We start from the raw sequence: 27,882 nt of genomic DNA on the forward strand, positions 1-27,882 counted from the left end.
CCAGCAAACTGGCTCCAAGTATGGGCCCAGGAAGGAGTTGGTCGTTTAGGCTCTGCCCATTGAAGATGAAGGAGCAGTTAAAGACTATCCGATATTTCTCATTGTGTTGGACATTGTGGTGTGGAATGGACCAGGAACCTTTCCTCTTCTCTGCATCAGCTTGGGATATAGCTTTAATATAACCAGCATCGATGAGCTTGTTAATCTCTTTGGAGTAAATGGCAGCTTTCTCTGGATCTTTAATTAACCGTTTCTCTGTCCCACGTAGCTGGGGTAGTACTGCTTCTTTACCGGCGTGGATAAGGGGGAGGTTCCCTTTCCATAACAGTGGCGTTGTGTAGCGGTTCACACCATCAACCACTGTTCTGGTGGTCTTCTCTTCCAATATGTGGACTGCCTCCATAACTTGCCTCGATCTGCTTATCAATCGCTCGCTCCGGTATGGCAGCGTATCCAGCTGCCAAAGCCTCTCCACATGACTCAGAAGCTCCGATCTGGAAGGATCACACTTGGTAAACAGGCATTGTTTTGGAGATAGCTGATGGTGTAAAAGGTTTGTGGGACCCTGCAGAGTCCATCCCAACCTGGTGTGTACTGCTGCGGGTCCTCCTGGAGGACCAAGACGAACTGGTTCCACTGGTGTGACCAAATGTGGGTAATCTGACCCAATCAGGAGCAGTGGCTGAGCACCTTTAATGGCTGGTAGTGGGATACCTTTAAGATGGCGATACCTTTCTTGCAGATCTTCAACTGGGTAGGTATGGCAGGCTAAGTTTAGCTCTTTAGCTGTGAAAGTGTTATAAATCTGGTATGGTTTACCAGGTTGTGACACAGGAGTTATAGAGAAGGAGACAGTGGCACCATGAATGGTGCAGAGTTCTTGTCGGACTGTGCGGAGGATGAGATCTTCAGGTCTCCGTTGAAGTCCCAAGCTGGTGGCAGCGTCATGTAGGAGTATTGTACATTCTGATCCATCATCCAATATTGCGTAGGTCTCCAGTACCTTTGGCCCACTCTGGAGGATGACGCGACACAAATTCAGTAGAACTTGGTTACTTCTTGCTGGCCGGTCAAGATACAATGTCTCCGAAACAGAATTCACAAGGCATGTGCTTGGTTGAGGTACTGGAGAATCACCGGTTGCTGTGGTGTTTTGTCTGGTGTTAACATCATGAAGGATGTCTAAATGCCTTCTCTCACACTGTTTGCACTTGGCCTTGAGGTTGCACCTGGATGCCTGATGTTCACGACCACAGCGCCAGCATCGATGGTTAGCTTTAATCCATTCTGTCTTCGGTTCGACTGACAGGAGCTTGAAGTTGATGCACTGATTGAAATAATGCTGCTCAGTATTGCAGAAGGGACAGTATTTCTTTGGCTTGTCCTGCGTGGTCTCTCTCGCAGTAGGAGCTTTATCTGATTCCTCTTGTGACCGAGTTGACTCACTGCCAAGTAGAATAGCTGTAGACCTTTGTGACTTGTATTCTGGATGTCGGCTCTTGGGCGGAGCTTGTCTCTCTCTCTCATGAAGGCACTGCTCTGATGATCACCACTGACATGGATTCGTACTTCATATTCAAGCCAGTCAGCCAGGTCGAGTAGTGTTGGTACTGGGATGTTAATGGGATTGGCAAATCTATGAAAGTTCACTCTTAGGTCATGTGGTAACTTAGCTAAGAGACGAGAGACATGTGATCCACATCTCAGTTCTGTCCAACCTTGGCTTCCAAGCTGTTGCAGCATTCCCACAAGGGCACGAACCTGAAGGCAAATTACTTGAATGCTTTAATGTCCCCGGTTCTGATATTAGATTCATCCATCAGATTGGAAATCCTTTTCAGCACCAGCTGCTGCGGTTGACCATACATCTCTGTGAGTGCCCTTATCGTGTCCGTAAATGGAAGTGGGCTGTTACTGTAGGAGTCTGCTATGAGTAACGCCTCTTCACACTTGAGGTGATCTGTGAGTATTTGAAACTTAAAGTGCTCTGGAGCATCATATGGCAATAAGTTGTCCAGAGCTAGCTTCAGTCTAGCAAACTCACGTGGGTCCTCTGACTTCAAATTAGGAATAGTTGGTTTGGGACCACGGTAGGTATCTAGAGCTGGGGGTTTGCCATAGAAGGAATCATAGCGTGGGGTAGGGCTGGGCGATATGGCAAAAATAGAATATCACGATTTTTCCAATATTTTATCACGATTTCGATTTTATCACGATTTTTTATCCATGAATAGCATAACTTCAATTGCGTATTAAAGAAGAGAAACATTGAATAAATAAACATTTATTCATATTAGGGATAATCAACACAGTGCTAACACACTTATATTTTAAACTCACACCAGAGATGATAAAAGCCCTGAGAGAAACAATTACAAAAATCAGTTTTTCTCATTTTTTAAGTAACTTAACATAAATTAAAATCGTAAACATATTTAAAGTGCAAACATGTCAATTGCAAACGTATTGTGCAAACATTAACTTGTTCAAAATACTATGTAGCTCCCAGTTGCTTATGTAGTGGATAGTTAAGCTCAAATACGGCTCTGATGTGCGGCAGGACCAGAGATCGCTTGTGGTAGCAAAAAACTGCGCATTCTGAATATTTTCTGCAACAAGTCTCTAAATAAAGTAAAATTTTCCAGTGCAGATTGGAGACAACCCATAGAAGCACTGATTTGATCTCATTTCAGAGAAAAATAGAACAGGTTAGATGCACCTAATAAATAAAATTACTAACAAACTCAGGAATCTTTCTTTGCTTCACTGTTCTGGTGCTGAAAACATCACTAATGCGGATCAAAGGAGATACACAGATGAATTATTTGGAGATTTATTATTTGGAGACTACATTTACTGCAGCTGGCAGAGATTGTTTCTATTGATACACGGAATTTACAGAATCATTTTAAATTGTAATAGGGGAAGACTGCAGGAGGGAGCGGTAAAATACAGGGGGTCCCCAGCAAAAACAAGAAACTTTACGAGTCTGATGAAACCCGCTGGTTTTCCATCAGGCAGTCACGGGGCAGCTCCAACGACCCAGTGGCCGAGCTCAGTCCGGCTCGGCAGAGGGTGAACGAGCCGAGGCGACGTCGTGCTCTGCTTAAGAAGTGGTGTTATTTTCCTGCTTCAGAAGAAGCGTCCAACGTGTTTTTACGCTTTCTCCGAGACATGTCACGTCGCTAAGTTGTTAGCGCCGCGTGCTAAGGAAACCTGCGTTCCTCTTCGGAACGAAAACCTCATTGTCGCTCTCAGCCGCGGCCGAAGCCAAGTTTGTTCACACACAGGTGAAAACAAGCGGGGCACTAATATATTACTATGACTCACTCTGATTGGTTAAGGGTCAAACAAAGGCGTGTCATTCGCCTGGGGTAAGTTCCCTTTTCATTCAGAGGCAGAAATTCAACAGCAGAGCTGTGAATCGTGATAAAAAGGTCTCTCAAAATTGACAGACCGTCAGATGTGTAGATCGTAAAACGGCCTAAAATCGTCATATCGCCCAGCCCTAGTGTGGGGAATATTGATGTTCAGGTGGGTATCTGATCCCCCTATATTCTCCTCTCACATATTCATAATGTGGTCGATGAAAACCATCAGGGTGATCTCTGTAATCAGCAGAATGTCCCTCCTCCTGTTCATAGTAGTGGCCGTCATGACGAGCTCTAGGACTACTACTCCTGTAGGACCTTGAAGCACCATACCCATCAACATGGTCTGGGTGGCTTGATTTGGGCGGGGGGAAATCATTATAGTGGCGATATCTGTCATCATAGTGATAGGGCTCATTATAGCGATCGTAGTCATCCCTATGTTTGGAACGATACTTGACATCAGGACTGGATGCTGCTTTAGCACGTGGCCATTTGCTATCACTTGACTTATCACGAGGTGCACTTGTTACACTTCTGAAATGATGGGCCAACTCATCTCCCGTGCAACATATTTATTTTTACAGAAAAACTGTAAAGACAGAAACATATCTGATTAATCAGTTCTTTCAGCACGCAGGCCGTACGCTGCCTCTCCACCACTGACACTACTTCTTCTAGTGTCGCTGACATTACCTTATACAAGTAACTTATACAGTTCTATAGTCATATGCACCAATTTTAATAACTGGTTAAATCACCAAAATACATTTTACTACACCCATGAATAACACAGTGAACTCTCATTAGGTTTATCTGGTTGTTTTTACTACAGTTTTAATCTATTTATGAACCTGTCTTCGTAACTGTATTTATCAAACTGGATTTCTTTCAGATAAACATCTTTCCTTAGCGTATTTTTACAGCATTCACTTTTCAGGAACTAAGCATGCATCAATTGACATCTTCTCTTATTGTGCAAAACATACCTCTTGTGGCTTTAACCCAAAAATACACCTGCCATGAACTCGCCAGTTTTCGGTACAGTCTAACACTTGAATCGGCACAGGCTAACAACTGGACCAACTTGGAAATTAGCTCTTTAGCCTAACATTCACCACACACAAGATGCCACTGCTGTCTGTCACTATTATAACATCTGTTTATCTAAGCAACCCCCCAGCTTACCTGTAAAGACAGAAAAATATCTGATTAATCAGTTCTTTCAGCACGCAGACCGTACCAACCTCTCCACCACTGACACTACTTCTTCTCGTGTAGCGTCAGCTACCGATGTGTACAGGACTGAGCGCGCTCTGCTGGCGGAACGTATATAACAATAGAACTGACATTGTAGTGGCCTTACTAAAAGAAAGTGTCTTTGAGGCTAAAATAAAATGGGGGGCTACTATTTTCATGTCTCTGTCTTTCACATAGTGCCACACACTATATGACTTATGCTCCCTGCGATGTGACGATGCCTGTGCTGGGCAGTCTTCAATCTCTAACTCAGGAGGTTTGAATTGAGAGCAGGGAGATGAGCTACAAGAGGATCCTGGAGATATGTCATCTTGTTTGGTTAATCCTACTTCCTGCAAGCAGCAATCAAGTTCGTCAATAGAATCAGCTCTGCCCTTTTGTAGAGATGGTGGAGCATCACTGAACACCATGGGGGCACTTGTTGCCTGACGTGGGTCCTTATGACCACTAGATGGCGTCAGCTTATCTCTAAGTGCTGGTGTAGAAGATTGATGGACCATCTCTGACAGGCGTTGGACCTCTTTATGTAGTTGGTCACTTTCCTCTCTCATGTTCCTAAGATATCTGAGTACGTCAGATGAAGATGCCTGCTCAGTTCCAGGGATGGGGTACCTTGGAACATAACTGACCTCATATTCATGGAGATATGATGGCTGCTGTCTCACTCTCCGAGGCCGGACTGCATCTCTGGCATCCCTCTCATATGACCTGGACATATTGACTGCAGTGGCTGCTGGAAATCCGGCTCGAAGGACCAGTTATTGTATTGCATGTGAAGATTATAGCTGGTTGCTTAAGAAGAGCAATCACTGTCGGGCGTCGGGTCAGGACAGCGGTTATATGTTCAGGAGAGTGGGAAATAATTTGCGAATGTCCAGCTCCTTAGTTGACTTTGAATTCTTCTTTAATTAGGCACAAACATTCTCCATACAGGTATCAGACTGGTTTAGAAGCAGATGCAGAATACAGGGATGGATGTTTGTGTGTGTGAGTGTGGTTTCCTACAAGAAATAAACAAATACAGAATCTTCAATAATTGCTTGTGAGTAATTATTTCTCATACAACTAAACATGTGGTTACACAAGGGAATTATACATATCAAACATATTTGTAGTCTTCATAAATTAAGGAGCTGACCAAAAACTACTTAACATACAGCTTAAACCATACAACTAAGAATGTCCCTTGTCAATAATGAATCAATGTATTCAGCACACAACACTAAAGACATTTCAACCCGATAGCACTCAGCTACAACAGTAACAGCAACAAGAGAGGCCATTCAGAGCTTAACTGTGTATGCTAACCAGCTAGGAGTTGCAGATGGCTCGCCGTTGGCCTCCTCATATTAACCGAAAACAACCTCAAAACGCCTCATAACAATCATAGACAAGTAACAGGTGTCTCAGGTGTTTCAGAGCAAGGTATAGCTAAGATAGGATTACTCACTTTCAATGGACGCACATGTGATACCCTTATGTGGTTTATCATATTATAGGTTTAAAGATATATATTTTATTTAAGCAAGAAGGTCCTGTCTCCAATTATAAAACACTTGGGTTTCCAGTTTTGGGGTAACTGCAGTTTTTATAGTTCACCAGTAGAGGGAGTTCTTCCCAAGGTGAGTCCAGGGTGTGGTTGTCTGCTCGGAGCTCAGACAAGAACCTGCCTGCCGACAGACAACATCGCATGAGTCTTTCTTTTGGTTCTTTGCTCAAATACAGGTCAGTATCATGAGTATTTTAGACTCGGCTGCACTCACACGGTTTTCAAAACTCCTTTTAAGTTGTATGTGGTAATTTGTATGTACAGAAATATAAGTTTGAGGTTGTGAAAGAATATGGATTGTGTGCTGCATAATTGAAGGAAATTTAGCATGAGTGTGTATTGGGTAAAGATGGCGGACCTCCGTGTATTTAATTTAGTTACAACGTGGCTCCAGGATCAGTGTTACTTTAATAATTAGATCTTTATTGAAAGTATTATATGTTGATAGGGTTCTGTGTGTTTTTCAAATGTGTCCTTATAGAAAGTGGTTATTAACATAGATGCTGTAACGAGATGTTATGTGTTTTTGGAATATTGTTTAATTGTTGAATGAGCAGGTAAAATAGCATTTGATGTGCTTCATGTGTAGCTTGTGTTCAGAGCTACAAAAGAACAGAGTTAAGTGAATTACTCTAGTCTAAAAGAAAAAGGAATTTATCTGGAGAGACATTTTATTTTCTTTAGAAAAACAAGTGTTGGGATATTAACATTGGAATGTTTGTATGTTTAGGAAGGAAAATTGTGAAATGGAACAAAATGGAAAATTAGTGATTTTCTGTTAATAAACAGACAAGAACCTGCCTGCCGACAGACAACATCGCATGAGTCTTTCTTTTGGTTCTTTGCTCAAATACAGATCCTTCAAAGGCCTGTAACAAATTTTGGTGGCCCGTACGGGGATCGGCATACCACGAGAGATGATGCTGATCCCATAACCAGTGAACCCGGAGGTAACATCACAGATGAGGGCGAGCGACAGACGTGCCACTGAGGGAGCCACGGGTCCGCAGGTAGTGTAGGGACCACGGCTGAAGAAGTGACGTGCTGCTTGCTTGAGCTTACGGTACTGTGAGGAGTCGCTAACCAAAGAACACAATGGCAAATGCAGAAAGGCGAAATATAACCTGGAAGATCAAAAAGAGTTCAGGAGCTGACAGCAGAGGAACTTTTTCAGGTTGCCACAAACATCACACCAGTACCAGAGCTTGATGCTACAGACATTAAACTGGGTGATGAGGAGAGTTGTTTTGATTACATTTATTTTTATTTGAGTTGTAAAACCCTAGTTGAATCAGAGGATCAGGGACTGTCACATTTATTGTTGCTTAAAGATGTGATTAATGATCTCATTGAGAATCGTGTGTTTGATGTATCTGAAAAGGTGTCAGAGAGCGAGGTTGTCCGTGAAACTGCCCTTCCATCATCTTCTGCTTTACAACAGAGTACTGTAATTAATGGAGCCCCATTACCTGGGAGTTCTGTTGACACAAGTTTATCTGAGTATGAGAGGTTGAGTGCAAACTATGAAGCCTTGGGTAGAACCCTAGCTGAGTTAAAACCTACTAATACAGTACACACAAACCAGAGTAGAGAAGGGCATGCACACACTCACACCTCATCTAAAGACACTTCCCACTCCAAGCTTGATCACGTGGTTTCCCTAAAAGACCTGCCATTTCTGCAACGAAGGGAGTTTAAAGTACACGGGGGTCAAATTGGAGACAACACCGCTGACATCAGTTACCATGGGCTGTGTAAGCAGATAGATGAGGGGCTTCAGTCCAAGCACACAGAGGGAGAGATCATCCAGGGTGTGCTTCGTATCATCAAACCAGGACAATTTAAGGACATGCTGATCAGTAAAGATGACTTGACTGTCCGAGAGCTGAAGAGCCTGCTACGATCACACTTGAGTGAAAAGAGTGGAAGTGAGTTATTTCAGGAGTTGATGAGCACAAAGCAACATGAGCATGAGTCCCCCCAACAATTTCTGTACAGACTGATTGGACTGAAACAAAAAGTCATGTTTGCTTCGAGACAAGACAATATGGATATTGAGTATGAGCCACGAACAATCCAAAATGTGTTCCTGCGCACTATTCATCAGGGTCTTCTCCCAAAGTACAGTGACATTCGAAATGATCTGAAATCACTATTGTCTGACAATACTGTCTCAGATGAAGCACTAATAAGAAAAGTTAATAAAATGTCCAGTGAAGAGAGTGAGAGACAAAGAAGGCTGGGACATTCAACTCGCCAGAAGGTGACTCATGCCCACATGGTCCAACTTGACACTGAGAAGAACACAGGAAAAGATGACAGTAAGGTGAAGTGCAAAAACAAGGTCATAGAAGAACTAAGTGATAAAGTGGAAACTCTAATGAAAGTGGTGGAGTCTCTCACAGCCAGGCAGACAGCTGAGCCCCCTGGCCAGTGCATGTGCCCAAAGCAAAGAGCCAGGAAAGTAATGAGTCCATCAGGTGGCCTTAACTGCATTGAAAGAGGAGACAGCTCTTGCAGCCATTGCTTCATTTGTGGTGAAGCAGGTCACAGGGCCGTTGGGTGTCTTAAGCGCAGACAAACAAAAAACAGTCGCCAGCTCTCTGGTACTGTACAGTCAGTTCCTGAACACAGACAGCCATGCTCAAACTCATCAAACACGCACCCAGATGAACTCGCCCATGTTAAAAGTAACCATGTGACTCCACCACTGAGGAACAAAGACATTGAAACAGGAGATCGAATTGCTCAGTTGGTGGGGAAGAAATGTAAGATCAAGTGTTACATCCACAGTTATGCAGTGGATTGTTTGCTTGATACCGGTGCCCAGGTGAGTCTTCTAGATCATGAGTGGGTAAAAACATTTCTCCCTGACCACCGGCTTCGACCACTTTCTGAACTAGTCGGAGATAAGGCTCTGAGTGTGCTAGCAATTAATGGTCAGTCGTTGCCTTATGATGGCTGGGTGGGGGTGATGGTTAGCCTTCCCGAGAACAGTGATCCCAACTTAACAGTTCAGGTCCCATTCTTGGTGAGCAGGGTGCCCCTGGATTGTCCACTACTTGGGTTCAATGTGATTGAACAGCTGATACAGGGCCCAGAAGAGAACAAAAACCTTATACCCACTATAGTAGGCCTCCTTCGCAGAGCAATGGATCTCCAGGATGACAAAGCCACAGCACTGGTAAATTTTATCCAGACCAGACTTTCTGTTGGAAATGAATATTGTCAAGGGTTGCTGAAAGTAGGACTGCAAAAGGTAGTAATCCCAGCTGGCCAGATCCGACATGTGAAATGCAAAATGCCCCCTTCGGTTAACCCCTCCGACCGACTGGTGTTATTTGAACCAAATGATAGCAACCCCACATTACAACAGCTAGATGTTGGGAGTAGTCTGCTTGAAGTTTGTGCCGCAAAAACCCCATTTGTTCAAGTTCCCATTGCCAATCACAACAGACATGATTTGACCCTGGTCCACAAAACAGCTCTGGGCACTGTTGAGCCAATACTAAGTGTCATCCAGACTGACACAACACAACACCAGGAACCAAAAGTGTCAGCAGGGGCACACCAGGACAGTGATGGGATGGTGGATATGGAATGGGAGCCTCCAGTTGATTTAACACACCTGACAGAGGATCAGCAAAATATTGTAAAAAAGATGCTGAAAGAAGAATCGGGAGCCTTTGCACGAGATGAGAATGACATGGGATGTATTCCGAGTTTGGAGATGACAATAACACTCAAAGATAGCACTCCAGTCCAAAAATCATATACCTCTATCCCCAAACCCCTCTATAAAGAAGTAAAGGAGTATATTGAGGACCTTCTGGCTAGAGGATGGATTGTAAAGTCACATTCTTCGTACTCTGCCCCCGTGGTATGTGTCAGGAAGAAGGACGGATCCCTGCGACTTTGTATTGATTATCGCCTGCTTAATCAACGCACAGTCCCAGACCGTCACCCCTTGCCCAGAATACAGGACCTCATTGATACTTTGGGAGGGTATAGCTGGTTCTCCATACTTGATCAGGGGAAAGCTTACCACCAGGGGTTCATTGCTGAAGGATCTCGTCATCTCACTGCATTCATCACCCCCTGGGGCCTTTATGAGTGGGTGCGAATCCCCTTTGGATTGACCAATGCCCCGGCCTCATTTCAGCGCAGCATGGAAGAGATGTTGTCACCTCTGCGGGATGAGTACTGCATCCCTTATTTAGATGACATTTTATGTTACGCTAAGACCTTTGAGGATCATGTTGAAGGACTGAGAAAAGTGCTAAGAGCCTTGCAGAGCCACGGAGTTAAGCTCCGTCCCACCAAGTGTGACTTGTTCAAGCAAGAGGTGCGATATGTAGGTCGCTTGGTCTCCGCAGAGGGAGTCCGCATTGACCCAAAAGATCTTGAAGCGGTGTTTGCTCTGAAAAAAGAAACACCTGCTACAGTTGGTGACGTGAGGAGAATAGCTGGGTTTTTGAGTTACTATCGCTCCTATATCCAAGATTTTTCAAGGATAGCCAAACCTATCTATGAGCTCCTGCAGCCAAAGAAAAGCAAAGAGGAGCGGTCCCAAGAACAGCCTGGCCAACAGAAAAGGAGAGGGGCCCAGTTGTCATCTAAAACACCAGTGGTATGGGCTGATGAACATCAGGAGGTCTTGTGTAGGCTCCTTGACATGCTGGTGAAACCGCCCATTCTAGCCTACCCTGACTTTGAGCTCCCTTTTGTGCTTCATACTGATGCCTCCGATAAAGGACTGGGTGCAGTCCTCTACCAAAGACAAAATGGGAAACTCAGGGTAATAGGCTATGGCTCAAGGACGCTCACCCCTGCTGAAAAGAACTATCGGCTGCACTCAGGCAAGTTAGAGTTTCTCGCACTCAAGTGGGCTGTCTGCGAGAAATTTCGGGATTATTTGTTTTATGCCCCATATTTTACCATCTACACGGACAATAATCCCTTAACTTATGTCATGACTACTGCCAAACTGAATGCAGTTGGCTACAGATGGGTGGGAGAATTGTCAGATTTCAGGTTTGAGATCCGTTACAGACCGGGTAAGGTGAATGTTGATGCAGACACTTTGTCCCGACGCCCCCTGGATATTGACGGATATGTGGCTGTCTGTACAAAAGAGCTCTCCAGAGAAGCTGTTGCGGCTGTATGGGAAGGCTGTGGAGCAGGTCAGCGTGATGATGTTGCCTGGGTCGCTGTGTTAACACTAGCACAAGGTTCTCAGCTTGAACCAAGCTGCAGGAACATCATCCAATCCATTGATCTCAAAGAACTACAAAAGGCTCAACGAGAAGATCCAGTGATTGGTGACATCCTGAGAATGAAAGAATCGGGGCTACCACTCACAGAGGATGTGAAAAGGGAGATGAAAGGCACTGCAAAGAAAGTGATGCATGAGTGGACAAAGCTACATGTGGAAAATGGGATTCTATATCGCACAAGAGCAGAAAGCCGCCAGCTAGTCTTGCCAAGCAGCTTCAAGTCACTAGTTCTGAAGCACTTGCACGATGACATGGGCCATGTTGGGACCGAAAGAGTTCTCAATCTGGCCAGACAAAGGTTTTACTGGCCTTATATGCGGCGAGACATTGAAGCTTACGTCACACGGCAGTGCCCATGCATCAAACAAAAGAAGCCGGCTACACATATCAGAGCCCCTATGTCAAGTATAACATCTAGCTCACCTATGGAGCTTGTGTCCATCGATTTCTTGCATTTAGAGTCAAGCCAAGGAGGATACCAGTACATTCTGGTGGTGGTCGACCACTTCACCAGGTATGCCCAGGCCTATCCAACCCGTAACAAAAGTGGTAAAACGGCAGCAGAGCGAATCTTTAATGATTTCATTCCCAGGTTCGGGTATCCCATGAAGCTACACCATGATCAGGGGCGTGAATTTGAAAATGAGCTCTTCTGGAATTTACAAAAGCTGGCTGGAGTTGGACGCTCACGCACAACCCCCTACCACCCTCAGGGTAACCCGGCGGAGCGATTCAATCGCACGGTGTTGCAGATGATGAGAACTCTTGGACAAGAGAAAAAGGAAAGATGGAAAGAGTTCCTCCCACAGATCATCCACGCGTACAACTGTACCCGGCATGAAGCAACGGGGTATTCTCCCTTTTTCTTGCTCTTTGGCAGACACCCAAGATTACCTGTGGATGTTTTATTCAGGATGGGCTCTAGTGATGAGCCTCAAACAGCAAGAGGCTATGCAGAGAAATGGGCAGAACGGATGAGCGAGGCCTACAGAATTGCCTCAGAGAACAGCAAAAAATCGAGTGATCGTGGCAAAAAGTATTATGACCAACACCTGAAGGGAGTGATATTACAGCCTGGAGATCGAGTGCTGGTGCGTAACCTGACTGAAAGGGGTGGCCCTGGGAAGTTGAGGTCATACTGGGAAAATACCATTTATGTGGTGAAAGAACAGATCAGTGACAGCCCAGTTTACCGGGTCATGGCCGAGACAAATGGAAACAAGTCAAGGGTTCTGCACCGTAACCTACTGCATCTTGTTAATGAGCTTCCTGTGGACTTGCCTGCAGCAGCCAAGGATGCCAAGCCGTCAGCTGCAAGAAGGAAGAGCGTGTGTTTAACTCCAAGAGATGCAGTTTTCCAACCCAGCAGTGAATCTGGCTCTGATGAAGAAGAGAGTTCTTATTATGAGCTGAGATATAACTTAAGGAGTCACAGTGCCGACACTGACCAGCCAACCCATGAACCTAGCCATGTTCTCGTAAGGAACCCAGCTCCCATAGAGTCAAACCAGTCAGTGAGCCAGGGGTCACACCAGAGGGAGTGGGGACAGTTGTTCAGGGAAAGGCAAGAGGAGGCCACAAGGGAAATGGAAAGGGGACCAGACACCGACCATGAAGAGGAAAGACAGGACAGAGGAGAGGAGACTGAAGTTACAGCGATGCCATATGTAGATGACAGTGAACCGACTCCCTCAGAGGAGGCTCTCCCTGTATCCGACCCACCATCTGCTGCTAATGAAACAATGCTGAGACGTTCTACAAGAGAACGGCGGCCAGCTTCACTATTCACCTACAATACACTAGGCCAGCCTGTTATTTCCACACATCCACAAGTAAGCTGTACTGATGTATCCATGTCATCTGGTCCGCCTGGCTATATTCTTTCACCCAATCCCTTCCCTATATCCCCTATGCCAGTCTTTTATCACAGTCCACCACCCTACCTTCCCTTTCAGTACATTTGGCCAGGACACTATCCTCAACCACTTTACCAGCATTACTAACTGACGATAGTGTGTTGATTTGTATGTATTAATAGTTAGAATTTTTGTGTGAGATGGAGGTCAGAAGGTCAGGAGCCCTTTTATTTTTTTGTGGGGGAGTGTGTGATACCCTTATGTGGTTTATCATATTATAGGTTTAAAGATATATATTTTATTTAAGCAAGAAGGTCCTGTCTCCAATTATAAAACACTTGGGTTTCCAGTTTTGGGGTAACTGCAGTTTTTATAGTTCACCAGTAGAGGGAGTTCTTCCCAAGGTGAGTCCAGGGTGTGGTTGTCTGCTCGGAGCTCAGACAAGAACCTGCCTGCCGACAGACAACATCGCATGAGTCTTTCTTTTGGTTCTTTGCTCAAATACAGGTCAGTATCATGAGTATTTTAGACTCGGCTGCACTCACACGGTTTTCAAAACTCCTTTTAAGTTGTATGTGGTAATTTGTATGTACAGAAATATAAGTTTGAGGTTGTGAAAGAATATGGATTGTGTGCTGCATAATTGAAGGAAATTTAGCATGAGTGTGTATTGGGTAAAGATGGCGGACCTCCGTGTATTTAATTTAGTTACAACGTGGCTCCAGGATCAGTGTTACTTTAATAATTAGATCTTTATTGAAAGTATTATATGTTGATAGGGTTCTGTGTGTTTTTCAAATGTGTCCTTATAGAAAGTGGTTATTAACATAGATGCTGTAACGAGATGTTATGTGTTTTTGGAATATTGTTTAATTGTTGAATGAGCAGGTAAAATAGCATTTGATGTGCTTCATGTGTAGCTTGTGTTCAGAGCTACAAAAGAACAGAGTTAAGTGAATTACTCTAGTCTAAAAGAAAAAGGAATTTATCTGGAGAGACATTTTATTTTCTTTAGAAAAACAAGTGTTGGGATATTAACATTGGAATGGTTGTATGTTTAGGAAGGAAAATTGTGAAATGGAACAAAATGGAAAATTAGTGATTTTCTGTTAATAAACAGACAAGAACCTGCCTGCCGACAGACAACATCGCATGAGTCTTTCTTTTGGTTCTTTGCTCAAATACAGATCCTTCAAAGGCCTGTAACACACACTAATGGCTGGAAAGGATGGTTTCCTTGGCCTGCCAACACCTCTCTGAGTTGCAAACACTCAGAACCATACAATAATGTGCTGTGATTGCCACTTGGTGGCGGAATAATAAACTACAGGCAAACGTCAATGTAAAGAACCCTGCACTAATCTGAAAATAAGTCCAATATAACAATCTTTGCTACAGAACTTGTCCCAGTAATTGTTCAGGAAGGATCTGGAACCCAGTAAGAGCCCAGGTGTAACTTCAGTGGTTGTAAATTCAGTAAAACTAGAAGATGTCGGTGACTCACGGTGTGTTGATGACGAGTCGATCCCACTGGCCTTTGATATCATCATCAGACGGCTGCTCAGTGATGTACAAACCGTCAAACTCAAGCTTCCTGGCTATCTCCTTCTCCCTCTTGAAGACCACCAAAGGAACCTGAAGGAACACAAATCTAACTTAAGTGAAGCACAAGGAAGGGCACCATCCTGAGATGCGTTCAACGGGTTTACCTTTAGATAGTAGTATCCGACCAAGCAGGGGAGCGAGATGACCGTGTGGAAAACAGCCAGGAAACGCAGCGTTGGTTGCTTGTATCCAGTGCTCTCTTGAAGCACAAACTCGTCCATGTCAAACAGCGTGTTCTCACCGTCATCCTCCTCATCTCCTTCCCAGCGGTCGTCTTCGTCAACTTCTTCTTCAGTCTCACCAGTGACCTAAAAAGCAAACATCAGGTTGAGACCACTGCGTCTCTACTACAGCCTCATCGGTCTAAAGGACTTTGGTGCAGATGTCTTGTGGATAATTCGAAGTTGAAGTTATTCTGGGATAGTTAAAAAGGGAAGAGACGTTCTCCTGCAACCTTTCTAAACAAGTCACACCAAACCGAGGCCTGCAGCGTCTCAGATGCAGAATTTGATTTATTTTTGTATTTTCTGAGCATTGTTGTCTGATCTTGAGGTAAATTTACAAGATTATTTTAATTGTTTTCCATTTGTGAATTATCTTTCAACGCCAAGTTGGAAATAGCATTTCAACAGTTCTGAGTGAGCAGAAATTGCCGTTCCATGGCCTTTGCCCTTGTATAAACACACACTGGTACGCTCCAGACCAGAAAGGTTCCCAACCTCAGGCCTTCATTACCAGTTAAAGCAGGAATCCGGAGTGTGCTGTATACGATGGCACCATCTAGAGACTGACACATGTATTGCACCATAAGCTGTTCTCACCAGAGCTTAAACTTTGATTTACTATTTTTATTCACAGCTTATGCGATTTGTCAGTTTTTCTCATATATAGATTTAGATTTACTTGTCTATGAAAAACGTTGCCAACTCTGCCTCTGTCTAGGTTTGTCCTGTGACATCTGTACTTAACGCTAACGCTGAAAGACCGTCTTTTCACACAAAACCTAAAATAGCTGTTGCCGCTGTTTGGAAATAAGCACTATTTTGGCATCAAAATGTGTCTTTAAAACTCAGACATCACATGTGGAAACCATGGCACATATCAAACTTTTATTGGCGTTTGTGGACCCATAGCTCAGAAGTAGGTGGGCGTGGCTTGACCTATATCTCGGTAAAGGGTAAGACTATCACTTTTATGGATTTATAAAACAAATCATACAGACTTCCTGAAAGGAGAGGAAACTCCAGATTGTAGCTTTAATCGTATCAGATCAGCAGTAGCTGGATTAAATCTTACTGAAGCAGCAGGGCACGTTTGAAGCCGTAACAACTACGATGGCGTGTTACCTTGTGAAAGAGCAGGATGAAGTTGATGGCGAAGCACACGAACAGGGCAAGGAAACGGAGGTTGTAGAAGTTACGAGCCAGGTAGTTCTGTAAGGAACATTTTTAGATTAACGGAACTTGCTGCTCTAGAATTAACATTTCAGTCAGACATAAATTATTCTTGAGCTACTCTGAGACACTAGAATTAGTCTCAGTGGCTCACCAGCATCTTGGTCGTGTAATCATCAAGAACAGCAAAGATGGACGACATGAAGGCAGGCGACGTGTGTGTGCCTCTTTAGGATGACTTGATTTGGTTATAGGTTTCTCCTCGGCGACGGGCTCTTTAGCCTCCTCCTCCTTTGGTTTGTCTTCCTTCTCCTTGGTCTCTGTGCTGTTGTAGAGATATTTGTTGATTTTAAGTGCGATTTCACTGATTACTACTTCTAGATATATTTGATGTTGCTCACTCTGCCTTTTCTGGTTCACTCTCTGGGGTTTCCACAGGCTTGGCTGCAGCTTTCTGCAACATATTTTCATGAAAAAACAACATATTGGACTGGAAGAGATAAAGAACCATAAACACAACATCAGAACGAGTCAATCAGACCTTCTTTTGATCTGTGGAGGATTCTCCCGACAGCTCAGAAACATCACCCAGTCCAGGCTCCACATGCTTTCCTCCTTCCTTTTTGGGCACCGTCAGCATCTCAATCAATCAATCAATCAATCAATCAATCAATCAATCAACTTTATTGTCACTTCAGCCATATACGGTTTGTATACAGTGAGGCGAAACAACGTTCCTCCAGGACCAAGGTGCTACATGCAACATAAATTTACAACATGAAAAAAATATAAGAAAAATAAACTATCTAATTAAGGACAGAACATGAGTGTGTTCGCGTGTTTGTGTGCGTGCGTGTGTGTGTGTGAGTGTGTGTGCATGCATGCGTTTATCAGTCCAGTCCCTTTTCGTTGAGGAGACGAATGGCCTGTGGGAAGAAGCTGTTGCACAGTCTGGATGTGAGTGCTCGAATGCTTCGGTACCTTCTTCCAGATGGCAGGAGTGTGAAGAGTGTGTGAGAGGGGTGTGACCAGTCAGCCACAATGCTGGTGGCTTTGCGGATGCAGCGTGTGGTGTAGATGTCCTTGATTGAGGGGAGGGAGACTCCTATGATCTTCTCTGCTGTTTTCACTATCCGCTGTAGGGTTTTGCGGTCAGAGATTGCACAGTTCCCAAACCAGGCAGTGATACAGCAGCTCAGGATGCTCTCAATAGTTCCTCTGTAGAAGGTGGTTAGCATCGTTGGTGGAAGCTGGGCCTTTCTCAGTCTTCTCAGAAAGAAGAGACGCTGTTGGGATTTCTTGTACAGGAAGCTGGTGTTGAGGGACCAGGTGAGGTCTTTGTCCAGGTGAACTCCCAGGAATTTGATGTTGTTGACGATCTCCACAGAGGAGCCGTTGATGCTCAGTGGTGAGTGGTCACTCCGTATCCTCCTGAAGTCAACAACCATCTCTTTTGTCTTGTCAACATTCAGAGACAGGTTGTTGACCTTACACCAGTTGATCTCCAGCATTACGTCCATTTCTGTCCCGTCCCCTGGCGGTGTCGTAGTTTTGTCCAAGCTTCCGGATGACTCTATAGCCTCCAACTTGTCTTCTCCTCCAACATCTCCATGGATGCCAAACTGAGTGGGGTCGGGCATGTTTCCGAGGATGTCGGTCACCTTCATGTTCTTGGCTCCCTCAACAAGTCCCCCTCCGAACATGGAGGACCAGAAGAGGTGGAAGAAACCGAAGAGGAGACTAAAGATCCCCTTAAAGAAGCCAATGAAGAGCATCCAGAAGAAGGAGAAGAAGCCCGTGATCAGCTCCCTGATGCTCAGCTTCCAGTGGCGGCTGGTGAAAAATATTTTTGGTGGGGCTGTGCTATTTTTTTTTAAACAAACTTGTGCTTTCTGAGCTTTGTGCACAACTTCACTATTTCCTGAATTAAGCACAGCTCCTTTATTTCCTGTCTTACATTATTGGACAAACTGATTAATCCAGGTGTGTCTGACTATTGGCACGCTGCCTTGCGGACCAAGGTTGAAAAATACTGCATTAAATTGCACATAAAATAACATGACCATAAATGGTAAATAGGCAATGCAAGAGGCAAGTAACAAAAACATTTTGTTTAATTTCAACATTTGAGTGAACACCAAAAATTATGAGCAGGTCACTGTTACAGTAATGGTAGTAAACACCACTTAGACAAAATGCCAGAAATTTACACTGTTAGGACTTATGGAAAGTGGAAACACTTTCATAGGAAATAATGTCATCAGTATCCTCTTACAAATGTCATATTTCCCACTTTTTGGGACAATAAAACATTTCTGGTTCTCAATGAGATGTTTTTACTTCAAATGTAAAAACATCTAATTGAGAATCAGAAATGTTTTATTGTCCCAAAAGCTGGGAAATGTGTTTGCGGCAGCAGAAATGTAACGAGTAAAATGGAATCAGATTGATGTATGTACAAATTTACTTGAAATACACATTTACATGATTAAATATGTATAATAGGTATGTGTGTTGAAATTAGTTTTTACAGTTATTGCACATTAAACATGTTATTAAACAAATGTCCCGGTTTGTGGGACAACCAAGGATTTCTGATTCTGATTGTCTTGTTCACAGAAATGTAATGTACAGCTTACCTCTGCACCCAGCTGCTGTTCTCCCTGTCCAAACGTCCTCCGTTTCTTTGTTGGCTGCTGCTGCATTGATGCGCTGCATTCCTCAGTCAGAGAATGAATGGAGTCCCCAACGAGACACAAGTTCCTCATCCACCTTCTGTGGATCCCAGCCGTTTTGAATAACAAACACAGAAAGCAAAATAACGCATTAGCGTGATTGCATCCAGCTAGCCACTGCTTCCTGGTGTACCAATTTTGGGAGAAGCGTCGTGTGTACAGTTTACCTCTCTCCTTGTCCTGCTGGCTTATCTTTACGTCGGGCTGATCTGGTCCAAGCTCTTTGACATTAAGTTTTTCCACCATAGTTCTCCTCTCGAACGGATACTGGAGGAGACCGAACTGAATTCAGTGGCTGCTGAGATCCGGTATCCTGGTTGTAGGCGCACTGGCGTCCATGACTATGTCTGCGTCACGACCGTCACGAGTCACGACCAAAAACGTGCTGGAGTCGAGACTCTCCGAGTTCTACCGAACACCAACGAAAGCCTTGGCGGTAGCTCTATCGCCCATCATGCTTCTGAAACGTTCTGAAACAACGTCGACGCTGATTGGATACATTCCCATTCCTATCCTTTGATTTTCTTGTCAGCAATTGGACAACTGGTCCCGTCTTGTTTGGGCGATTGAAAAACAGCACACAGCCTCCACCGCTCGGCAGAGACCGGCAGAGATCGGCAGAGACCGGCAGAGACCAATATATACACACACACACACATATATATATATATATATATATATATATATATATATATATATATATATATATATATATATATGATTTATTTTTGTTACAAAGCACACAATTAACTTAGAATATGTGATTATTGTTAATTTTATTTATTTATTTTTTAAAATAAAAATTAAAAACACAGGGGAAACTGAGAGGGCGGAGCCCTATCGCCCTCTACTGGCCAGCCGCCACTGTCAGCTTCTTAACTTTTTTGAACTGCTTACGTATGTTTTTAACAGCAAAAATCTGCCAGATGTCTGAAATATTCTTATTGACTGAGCGACAAGCAGTGGTGAAAGCCAAGGCTGACTCCAGGGCATCTTCTTCTCCTCCAGAAAGCTCCTCAAGGATGCTGTGTGCTTCCTCTTCCTCCTCCTCTTCAGGTGTTTCTACAACGTCCGGTTCAGAGATCTGTGAGGCCAGCTGCATCTCAAAAATTGTGTCCTCACAGAAGTTCACAAACATCTCCATCTTTTCGCTCTCTTCGCCCTCGTTCACCACATCAAAGATGAACTGACGCTTGGATTCTTTAACCTGCGGCTTTTCCCACTGCTCTCGGCTCAACTCACTGATCTCAAAGTAGACCCTCTCAATACGCTTCGCACTGCCCAAGATTTCGATAAGACCCAGGTAAGGCTCAAAGTAGCTAAGCACGCTTTCTGCCAGGTCCAAGAAGGTGGCGAGTCGAGAGTTGTGCGGCATGTGTTCAGACAGGTTGGTGAGCAGCACTGCCACGTTGAAGCCGATGTCTTTGGCTGGCTCGTGGAATCGCTCCACAAACTCTTTGTAGTTGCACATGTCGTTCTCATCGGCTTCTGCACACGAGAGCAGGAACTCGATCTCCGACTGGCTGTACTGTTTCTGGCTCTCCATCGACTTCTGGAACTCCTTCTTAGAAATAATGCCCTTACACTCTGGGTCATACTTCTTGAAGTTGTCAGATGTTGTGAGATCCTTTAGCTTGAGGAACATGTCAAAGAACTTGAGGATCATCTCCACATTGCTGGATGACTCCACCAGCGTGTCGACCATTTGCTTTACAATTGTTCCATTCACAACGTTACCTGGGGCAAAAACGAAACAAAAAAAAAAGTTTTTTTTCTTTTGACTTTGTGTTTGCTCCACAGCTTTAGGATGATGTTACATTTATAATCCTCATGCCAGAATATTAATGAATTCATGAGTTTCCAAAATACCGCAACATGTTTGTAAATATTAAATACTTTGAGACCAAATTTAAAGAAGAAAATCTTCACAACAGCAATTTCATCACATTCCTCATGTGACCGTCCCTTTAGAGTTGCAAAAGTGTCATAAATGCTAATTTAGAGTAAGTACTGTGTGTCTTTTCTTGCAATTTAGTTTCTCTGACTATCCATCCATCCATCCATTATTCTCCACTTATCAAGGGTCGGGTCTCGGGGGCTGCAGCCTAAACAGGGAGGCGTAGCCTTCCCTCTCTCCAGCCACATGGGCCAGCTCCTCCGGGGAATCCCAAGGTGTTCCCTGACCAGCTGAGAAACATTGTCGCTCCAGCGTGTCCTGGGTCTTCCTTTAGGTCACCTCCCGGTTGGGCATGCCTTGAAAACCTCACCAGGGAGGCATCCTAACTAGATGCCCGAGCCACCTCAACTGGCTCCTCTCGATGTGGAGGAGCAGCAGATCTACTCCGAGCCCCTCCTGGATGAATGATCTTATCACCCTATCTCTAAGGGAGAGCCCAGCCACCCTGGGGAGAAAACTCATTTCGGCCGCTTGTATCCGTGATCTCATTCTTTCAGTCACTACCTAAAGCTCGTGACCATAGCTGAGGGTAGGAACGTAGATCACCTGGTAATTCAAGAGCCAGAAGGCAAAGCTCTTTCTTCACAACAACAGACTGGTGCAACGCCCGCATCGCTGCAGACGCAGCACTAGTCTGTCTACCAATCACCCGTGCTCCATCTTTCCCTCGCTCGTGAACAAGACCCCGAGACACTTAAAACTCCTCCATTAGAGACAAGACCTGGTCCCTGACCTGGCAAAGTCATTCTACCCTCTTCTGACTAAAGACCATGGTCTCAGATTCAGAGGAGCTGGTTCTCATCCCAGCTGCCAACCTTCTGGCTGGTTTGTAACAATCACAGCTCAGTAAAAGACAAACTTGAGGGTTTTACAGTGTCATAGTCTCGCCCTCCAGTAGAGACAATAACATGACCACCATGTCCTTCTGTAAGTCCGTCAGCTCCTTTAGCAACTCAATTTGACTGGCATCCTATAAGTAAGAAAGAAATAAACACAAGTTGAAGAATTTTGTTTGCGTAGCTGGTCGGGCAATGACATAGGTGTTACGTTTTACAGAAATGGTCTGGGTTAGGGTTAGGACCCTGCTTATTCATACCAACACCTTTATTTAGCTGACACTTCACTGTGCCGTGAGATAAAGCCTGCATTCTGTTTTTTTTTTGTGAACAAATATAAACATCTTGGTTTAATATACCTGTGATAGCTTCATCTGCATGTTTGCAAACACATGCAAGAAGCCCACAACCGCATCCCACAGTTTGCTATGAGCTAAACTCTGCTGGTTTCCAATGCAAGGCCCCTGCAGACCAGAGAAGGGACAGACTAAAGCATATGGAGATGTTTGCTGAAACACAAAGTTCATCTTAATTCTGAGATCTCATCTCCTTCCTACCTGAATGTACTCAGTCAGCGAGTTGAATATCTGCTTGGCAACAGATAACGCCTTGGAGAAGTTAAGTTTCCCAGTTTCATCAATTACATCTTTTCCAGAGTAGTACCAGTAGAAATCACTGATAGATTCCTGAATGGGAGGGCAGTAATGGTTATAAGGATAGTGATGATGGAGATGGGACAGTGTTTGTGTTTTACTCACCTGCAGACACAACAGGTAGTCAACAGTGCTGATGATGATGTTGACCGTTGTTGTGTTTCCTGTTTGGGTTCTCAGGAAGTTCAGGAAATCTGATGCAAAAACAAAAACAATGCATAAAAGCAGCCATATACCCACATGGGTTTATTACTAAAACATCCTCCTCACCTCCATTGTGGCCCTCACAGAGAAGTTGTAAGAACCGGAACAGATCTCTGGTAAACTCATCATTCTGCAGCACCTTTGAGCCTTGCAAAAACACATATCTGGTGAATATATTTGCATCTCCACCAAAAAGAGTATTCCATTACTCAAATAGGTCAAAAATTCCCCAAAAGCCATTATTATTGGTCAAGCAGGGCAAAGTTTATGTTCAAAACATTTTGAAACCCAGGACCTTTAGATTGCAGATTGAAAACAATCCAAAGTGCCAAAAATAACTAAAAAATGCTGATACAATAATCAGCGAAACACTCAGACATTTCCATAAGCTGGGAGGAAACCTGATAACTTTCACATGCAGGCCACAACTGAGCCCGACGAAAGTTACGAAAGCAGCAAACAGTCGTGTTTGTAAGGAAAATTAGCCAACTAGTTCAGTCAACAGAGGCGTGGAAAGTTTGATGGATTCCAAATCTGTAAGCGCGTGAAACCATGTGAAAGTCCCACACAACTCAGCATCCTTCTCAAAGGCTCGCTGCCCTTTAACATAGCCTTCATCTGTTTATTCAGCGCTCACGTCGCCTGTGGTGGGGTTTAATCCTAATCCACTTGCATCTGGTTTTCAGCAGGTGATCAAAGGAGCCTTCAGCTGGTGTGTGTTTCTGACGGTGGAGTAGCTGCTGAGAATTACGATATTACAACTATCCACCCTGCAGAGGAAACCGACACATAAAGCTGGACTTTTGACATTTTTGCTGCAATGATGCATCCTGGGAATTCCTGATATCATGAGCAGATGCCTTTAAGGTGCTGAGGAAACACGGAGGTGGAGATGTAGCAGGTGAGTTTCCTCCATGTCAGTTTGTTGTTGCATCTGAACACATGAGTGATTTTTATATAGTAGATGTGTAATTATACAGAAATGATAAAGAAATTTCATGTTCTAACCAAATTATCTACAATTACTGAAATGTTCCTGCTATGTTTCATTAATCAGGTGAATTCAGAGTCATTTGTTACTTTGTGTAGATGCTTTACTACAGAATCGTTCCCAGATTTGTAACAAGGTCACTATCTGAGCCAACCTAGGTGGTGTGAGTGTCTGCCCTGAGACTGGGAACCGTGAGTTCAAATCTCGGTCAGGTCATACCAAAGACTTTAAAAATGGTACCCAATGCCTCCCCCGCTTGACACTCAGCATTAAGGGGTTTGATTGGGGGATTAACCCATCAAATAGTTTCTGATCCATGATCCATCCACTTTCAGAATGAGAAGCAGGAGAGTTGGAGCACTCCAGTGAGAACAAATGTTTAATTAGGAGCAAAAAACAGAAACGAACATTTAAACAATGTTTGTGTCTTTGTCAGACTCAGAACCCAACCGGAGTCATTGGAATATGCCAGGACCCCCCACCCCCACCCCTGCTAATACCAACATTAATACTTTAGATTTATATATTAGATTTTTGGATGCTTTATCAGAAACTCACAAATTTTAAACTGAATTATGAGGTATTTTGCACACTTTACTTTTTGGTGTACAAATACTTTTATTCCTTACACCGGAGAGGATAACTAAATGACCTCCCACTAGCTTAACCAGCTAATGTGCTCATCTAAAAATAGCCCCTTTTCACAACCAGCTGAATGTGTACAGTTCCACTTATGCAAATGTCATACATAAAAAATGCTGAACACAAACTAGAAATTCACAAAAAAATTTTAGAAATAAGAGTCTTGTTAATTGGGTCTTAGGAAATTTAAGACCTTGGGAAACTGTATTTAAGGATTATTTGTCATTTTTACGGATTTTTAAGGCCTTAAATTTGGAAAAGCAAATTTAAGACTTTTTAAGGATCCGCGGATACCCTGAAGATTAGACCAGATATTATCACGTTCATCGACCATAAAGCCATTCAAGCTTAAACTGATTGGCTTTGGGGCTGCAAATCTTACATTGAAATTATCAGATGTGCAGATCCAACCATCAGCTGGCTATAGCACCCCAGAATTTTTTTTAGACGGCCAACTGGACGAACAACACATTCTCACACCCAAAGTGTCAAAATATGATGCGTGTGACCAAGCGTCAAAATATGACGATTCGGGATGCCCCAGCGCGTCAGGAGACGACGATCAGAGACACGCAGGGACACGTGGCTCCACTGGCGTCAGTGTTTGATGCCCGCGGTCACACGGATTCAACTATTTAACCTTCCCCTCACCCCAATCCTAACCTTAAGGTCAGTAACTGTGACCTTAAGGTTGGGATTGGGGTGAGGGGAAGGTTAAGTAGTTCACAAGTCGTTCTAAAGTCTGTCTCACCACCGGCGTCGGATACAGACGCTCTGGGACGGTGCGTCATCAGTGTGTCCCTGATCGTCATCTCCTGACGCACTGGGGCATCCCGAATCGTCATATATTGACGCTTGGTCACACGCGTCATATTTTGACGCTTTGGGTGTGAGAATGTGTTGGGACGAAAGCTCAGATATGTGGAGCGTTGCCTGCATGCTGGCCCTACTTTTTCAGGGTTTCCCCTTATTTCCAACAAACAGTGAACAAGATTTTTTGAAATATATTAAACACTTTCTAACACTCAAATCTTGGACTTGTTGGACAGATGAAAGCCTGCATAAAACAGGGGGATTGAAGGAGGGCATGAATTGGCCGCTGTTTACATCCCGCCGTGCGCGGACGTGCGCGAGGCACAACGTGCGCTCGCGGAGAAGATCCTAAGTGTGGAACAGACCTTGCCGGACTCTCTAGTTATTATCCTCGGGGACTTTAACAAGGCAAATCTGAGCCAGGAATTGCCTAAGTACAAACAATTTGTTAAATGCCCAACAAGAGAGCAGTACACGCTGGATCACTGCTACACCACAGTCAGTGGAGCTTACCAAGCCGTGCAGGGTGCTGCTCTCGGCTTCTCAGACCACACCATGATTCACCTCATCCCCTCATATAGGCAGAGGCTGAAGCTCTCCAAGCCTGCAGTGAGGACTACTAAAAAGTGGACCTGCGAGGCTGTGGAGGAGCTTCGCGTGTGTCTGGACACAACAGACTGGAACGTGTTTGGATCTGCCACAGACAACTTGGATGAATATACAGACACTGTGACGTCATACATAAAACTCTGTGAGGACAGCATTATCCCAACTAAAACCAGGGTCACTTTTAACAACGATAAGCCCTGGTTCACACCCAAACTGAGAGAGTTGAGGAGGGAGAAAGAAGCAGCTCACAGAGCTAAGTACAGAGAGAGCTACGAGGGCGCTAAGTACAGGTTCTCAAAAGAGTTGAAGAAGGCGAGATCTCTGTACAACAAGCGACTAAAGGAGCAGTTCTCTAACAATGACTCCACCTTTGTCTGGAGAGGGCTCAGGCAAATCACAAACTACAAGCCCAGAGCCCAACATGCTGCTGATGACCTACAACTGGCTGAACAACTTAACTCCTTTTATGCAAGGTTTGAAGTGCAACACCCATCCCCCACACCCCCTACTGCACAGGTTTCTTCAGCCACTCTGGTGTCACATGCCTCCCCCACCACCTTCACCACTGTGAATAGTACAGTCCCCACTGACCACCCCTCCCCCTCCATTGCCATCTCAGTGACAGAAGAGGATGTGCTTAGGGTTTTCCGTAGGCAAAACCCTCGGAAATCCCCGGGCCCGGACGGTGTCTCCCCCGCAACCCTGAGACACTGCGCAGAGGTACTGTCTCCAATCTTCACGGACATCTTTACCATCTCCTTGGAGACCTGCCATGTTCCAGCCTGCTTTAAGCTGTCCACCATTGTTCCTGTGCCTAAGAAACCCCATGTCACTGGACTGAATGATTACAGGCCTGTGGCGCTGACGTCTGTAGTCATGAAGTCTTTTGAGCGCCTGGTCCTCCCTCATCTCAAGTCCTTCACCTCCCCCCTCCTGGACCCTCTGCAGTTCGCATACAGAGCTAATAGGTCTGTAGACGACGCCATCAACCTGGCCCTCCACTTCATCCTGCAGCACCTGGACTCCCCGGGAACCTACGCTAGGATCCTGTTTGTGGACTTCAGCTCCGCGTTCAATACCATCCTCCCTGCTCTGCTCCAGGACAAGCTCTCCATGCTCAACGTACCCAGTTCCACCTGCAGGTGGATCACTGACTTCCTGACGGACCGAAGGCAGTGCGTGCGGCTGGGGAAGAATGTCTCCACCATTCAGACAATTAGCACAGGATCCCCACAGGGCTGTGTACTTTCTCCTCTGCTCTTCTCCCTGTACACAAACTGCTGCACCTGGAGCCATGACTCCGTTAAACTGATCAAGTTTGCGGACGACACCACCCTCATCGGGCTCATCTCTGACGGTGATGAGTCCGCCTACAGGAGGGGGGTGGAACGGCTGGTGTACTGGTGCAGCAGCAACAACCTGGAGCTCAATGCTCAGAAGACAGTGGAGATGATTGTGGACTTCAGGAAAGTCACAGCCCCATCTCTCCCCCTCGTCCTGACGGACACCCCCGTCACCACTGTGGACTCCTTCCGCTTCCTCGGAACCACCATCACACATGACCTTAGGTGGGAGCCATCCATCAGCTCCCTGATCAAAAAGGCCCAGCAGAGGATGTACTTTCTGCGGCAGTTGAAAAAGGCCAAGCTGCCGGCCCAGATGATGGTGCAGTTTTACACGGCCATCATTGAGTCCATCCTCACCTCCTCCATCGCTGTGTGGTACGCTGGAGCCACAGTGAGGGACAAAAATAGACTGCAGCGCATTGTGCGCTCCGCTGAGAAGGTGATTGGCTGCAGCCTTCCATCTCTCCAGGACCTGTACGTCTCCAGAACTCGGGGGCGTGCAGGCCGGATAGCAGCTGACCCTTCTCACCCGGGACACAGACTTTTCGAGCCGCTTCCCTCAGGCAGGAGGTTACGGTCCATCCAGACCAGAACCTCCCGCCATAAGAACAGCTTCTTTCCATCTGCCGTTAGACTTGTGAACAGCTTATAAACACACAACCATGTTCGTCTGCTGTACTTGACATAATGTCACGTTACCGGCCATGTTACCATTACCTGCCTTTTTTATAGCTGAAAGTTTTATGCTAGTTTTATTATATTTTATTCTACTTATTCTATTTCTG

At 44.8% G+C, this 27,882-nt stretch overlaps 3 protein-coding genes across 3 annotated transcripts in view; 2 read left to right on the plus strand and 1 right to left on the minus strand.

Moving 5' to 3' along the window:
- The first annotated feature begins 1,922 nt into the window (after positions 1-1,922).
- LOC107373312 (homeodomain-interacting protein kinase 4-like) overlaps positions 1,923-27,882 on the plus strand; it is a 745,746-nt gene continuing 719,786 nt past the window's right edge. Inside the window, exon 1 of the mRNA XM_070552394.1 lies at positions 1,923-2,384. The gene's annotated coding sequence lies outside the window, so the exon portion shown is untranslated. The remainder of the gene's footprint in view (positions 2,385-27,882) is intronic.
- On the plus strand, positions 6,509-25,701 carry LOC139070253 (uncharacterized). Its single transcript, XM_070551981.1, has 5 exons — positions 6,509-6,523; positions 7,037-7,161; positions 7,312-13,819; positions 23,383-23,597; positions 25,379-25,701. Exons 1-3 carry the CDS (start codon positions 6,509-6,511, stop codon positions 13,457-13,459), a joined length of 6,288 nt encoding a protein of 2,095 aa, XP_070408082.1. The 3' UTR covers positions 13,460-13,819; positions 23,383-23,597; positions 25,379-25,701.
- On the minus strand, positions 15,081-23,267 carry LOC107373440 (ryanodine receptor 3). The gene is made up of 7 exons (XM_070552397.1): positions 22,397-23,267; positions 22,199-22,303; positions 19,912-21,973; positions 16,853-18,131; positions 16,713-16,765; positions 16,466-16,636; positions 15,081-16,350 (listed from the first exon to the last, which is right to left on the minus strand). The coding sequence occupies exons 3-4, from the start codon at positions 20,749-20,751 to the stop codon at positions 17,202-17,204; spliced, it is 1,770 nt and encodes a 589-aa protein (XP_070408498.1). The 5' UTR covers positions 20,752-21,973; positions 22,199-22,303; positions 22,397-23,267; the 3' UTR covers positions 15,081-16,350; positions 16,466-16,636; positions 16,713-16,765; positions 16,853-17,201.

This window comes from Nothobranchius furzeri, chromosome 6 (assembly GCF_043380555.1).
Source record: "Nothobranchius furzeri strain GRZ-AD chromosome 6, NfurGRZ-RIMD1, whole genome shotgun sequence".
In the NCBI taxonomy this organism is placed as follows: Eukaryota; Metazoa; Chordata; class Actinopteri; order Cyprinodontiformes; family Nothobranchiidae; genus Nothobranchius; species Nothobranchius furzeri.

Bases quoted from the DNA above. Each gene is read 5' to 3' on its own strand.
- LOC107373440 (XM_070552397.1), bottom strand. From the start codon at position 20,751: ATGGTCGACACGCTGGTGGAGTCATCCAGCAATGTGGAGATGATCCTC. The intron at 18,132-19,911 runs GTGGCGGCTGGC...CGCCACTGGAAG, and splicing joins AAAAAGTTAAGAAGCTGACA to CTGAGCATCAGGGAGCTGAT.
- LOC139070253 (XM_070551981.1), top strand. The intron at 7,162-7,311 runs GTGCCACTGAGG...ATAACCTGGAAG, and splicing joins GATGAGGGCGAGCGACAGAC to ATCAAAAAGAGTTCAGGAGC.